At 35.6% G+C, this 1,994-nt stretch overlaps 1 protein-coding gene across 1 annotated transcript; it reads left to right on the top strand.

Annotated features, from left to right (window-relative positions):
• Nucleotides 1-291: 291 nt before the first annotated feature.
• On the top strand, nt 292-1,191 carry LOC100923110 (vomeronasal type-1 receptor 1-like). The gene has a single exon (XM_003774453.1). The coding sequence runs from the start codon at nt 292-294 to the stop codon at nt 1,189-1,191; it is 900 nt and encodes a 299-aa protein (XP_003774501.1).
• Nucleotides 1,192-1,994: the final 803 nt, after the last annotated feature.

A 1,994-nucleotide genomic window follows, 5' to 3' on the forward strand; every position in this document is an offset into this window, starting at 1 on the left:
TGAGAGACTGCATTTGAACTCAGATCTTCTTGACACTATGGTCAGTACAGTATTGGAGAGATCTTCAGGTATATGGAAAGATGGAATGATAGACTATTTTCAACTAAGAATGAAATTTTGAATTTAAATAACATATCAGTAGCCTATGTCTGAGAAACTTTGTTGTTCCTCATAATACTGGAAATCATGGAATTTCAGTGGGAAAATCATAGTATGTAACATGCATATTTTCATGTTTTTACCCACAGGTAATCTTGAGTTTGGCAGCAAATCATCTTCATGAGGTAAAGAATGTTGACCTTGGATGAAATTCTGGGAATAGTATACCTGCACCCAACAGGAATTGGATGCCTGGGGAACTTAACTCTCCTCATCCTAAATAGCTTTAATTTCCTGACTACTCATACATTAAGACCTAAAAATGCAATTATCATCCATTTAGCTTTTTCCAATGCCATGGTACTTCTTTTTAGGGGAATACCTACCATAACAAGGCTTTGGAAGGTAAAATGTGTCCTGGACAAGAGTGGGATTAAAATCATAACATATATGCAGACAATAAGCCGGGGTCTCTCCTTAAACAGCATCTGCCTCTTGAGTATCTTCCAGGCCATTACTATTAGTCCCACCAACTCCATGTGGGCACAGCTGAAATTTAAAGCATCCAAGTGCATTATTCCATGCATTGTTCTATGCTGGATCTTTAATCTACTATTAGATATGCTTACATTTCTACATTATAACTTTCCAAAGAACAGCACAGTCAGTAAATATGGATGCAACACTGGGTATAGAGCTCTAGACATATATAATAATAATAATATAAAATTTGAAATCCTAACATTTGTCCACGATACCTTCTTTGCATGCCTCATGATATTTTCTAGTGTCTATATGGTCTTAATTCTATACAGACACAAGAGGAATGTCAATCATATACATAGTAATAGCACCTCCACAAAAGTATCCCCTGAAACTAGAGCAACCCAAACTATCATATTTCTAGTGGCCACCTTTGTTTTGTTTAATATATTCAGTCCCATTTTTATTTTGTGTATGTCCTATTTTAAATTCACAAACACTTGGATGATACATACATCAGCCCTTCTCTCTCTTTGTTATCCAGCCGTCAGCCCTTTCATTCTGATCAGCATTAGTAACCAGATCCCCAGTTTTTGTGCTCATGGATAATTTGAAAAACTACACAATCTCCCTTACCCTGTAAGGCTGATCTATATAGAAGACCTACTGAGAATTCTTGCAAGGTGGCAGAGCCGGTCATAAAATTCAAAACTCTCCAGACTTAATCCACAACATTTCAGATGCCTATAGGACACTAGTTGGAGAAAACAGTGGTCCTTTTTAGAAAATTGCAGTATATCTGAAGAAAGATACCAGAATATCTCCAGGATAGAGAACTTGAATAGGGAAATGAGGGGAGGTAGTTCTGTAATGCTATGCAGAGCAGGCATGACATAAAGAGGTAACAATACATTTATATCTGGGAGGATTAAAAATGTCCTAACTTTTAAAGAAATAAGAAGATGGAATAGAATTGAAGACATGTATAGAAGGGTGTATAGCTTGCAGGAATAGAATAAAGTGTGTAGTTTGTGAGCGGGTTGTTTTTTTTTTTTGTTTTAATAAAATTACTTCTTTGACTGGATATTACTTTATGAATCACATAGGGACAGAAAAATTAGATATCAGTAATAGCCCCTCCACAAAAATACCTTCTGAAATTGGGGCAACCCAAGCTATCCTGCTTCTAGTGGCCACCTTTGTTTACTTTAATGGATTCAGTCCGATTTTTATTCTGTATATTTTTTTACATTGAATCCATAAGCCTTGGGATGATATACAAATATACATATATATATATATATATATACCTCAGACCTTCTCTCTCTGTCACCCAAAAGCCAGCCTTTTTATTCTGTTCAGCATTAGTAACAATATCCTTAGTTCTTCTGCTTTTTGAGAGTTTTAAAAGT

The sequence above is a fragment of the Sarcophilus harrisii genome, chromosome 6 (genome assembly GCF_902635505.1).
Source record: "Sarcophilus harrisii chromosome 6, mSarHar1.11, whole genome shotgun sequence".
Classification (NCBI taxonomy): domain Eukaryota; kingdom Metazoa; phylum Chordata; class Mammalia; order Dasyuromorphia; family Dasyuridae; genus Sarcophilus; species Sarcophilus harrisii.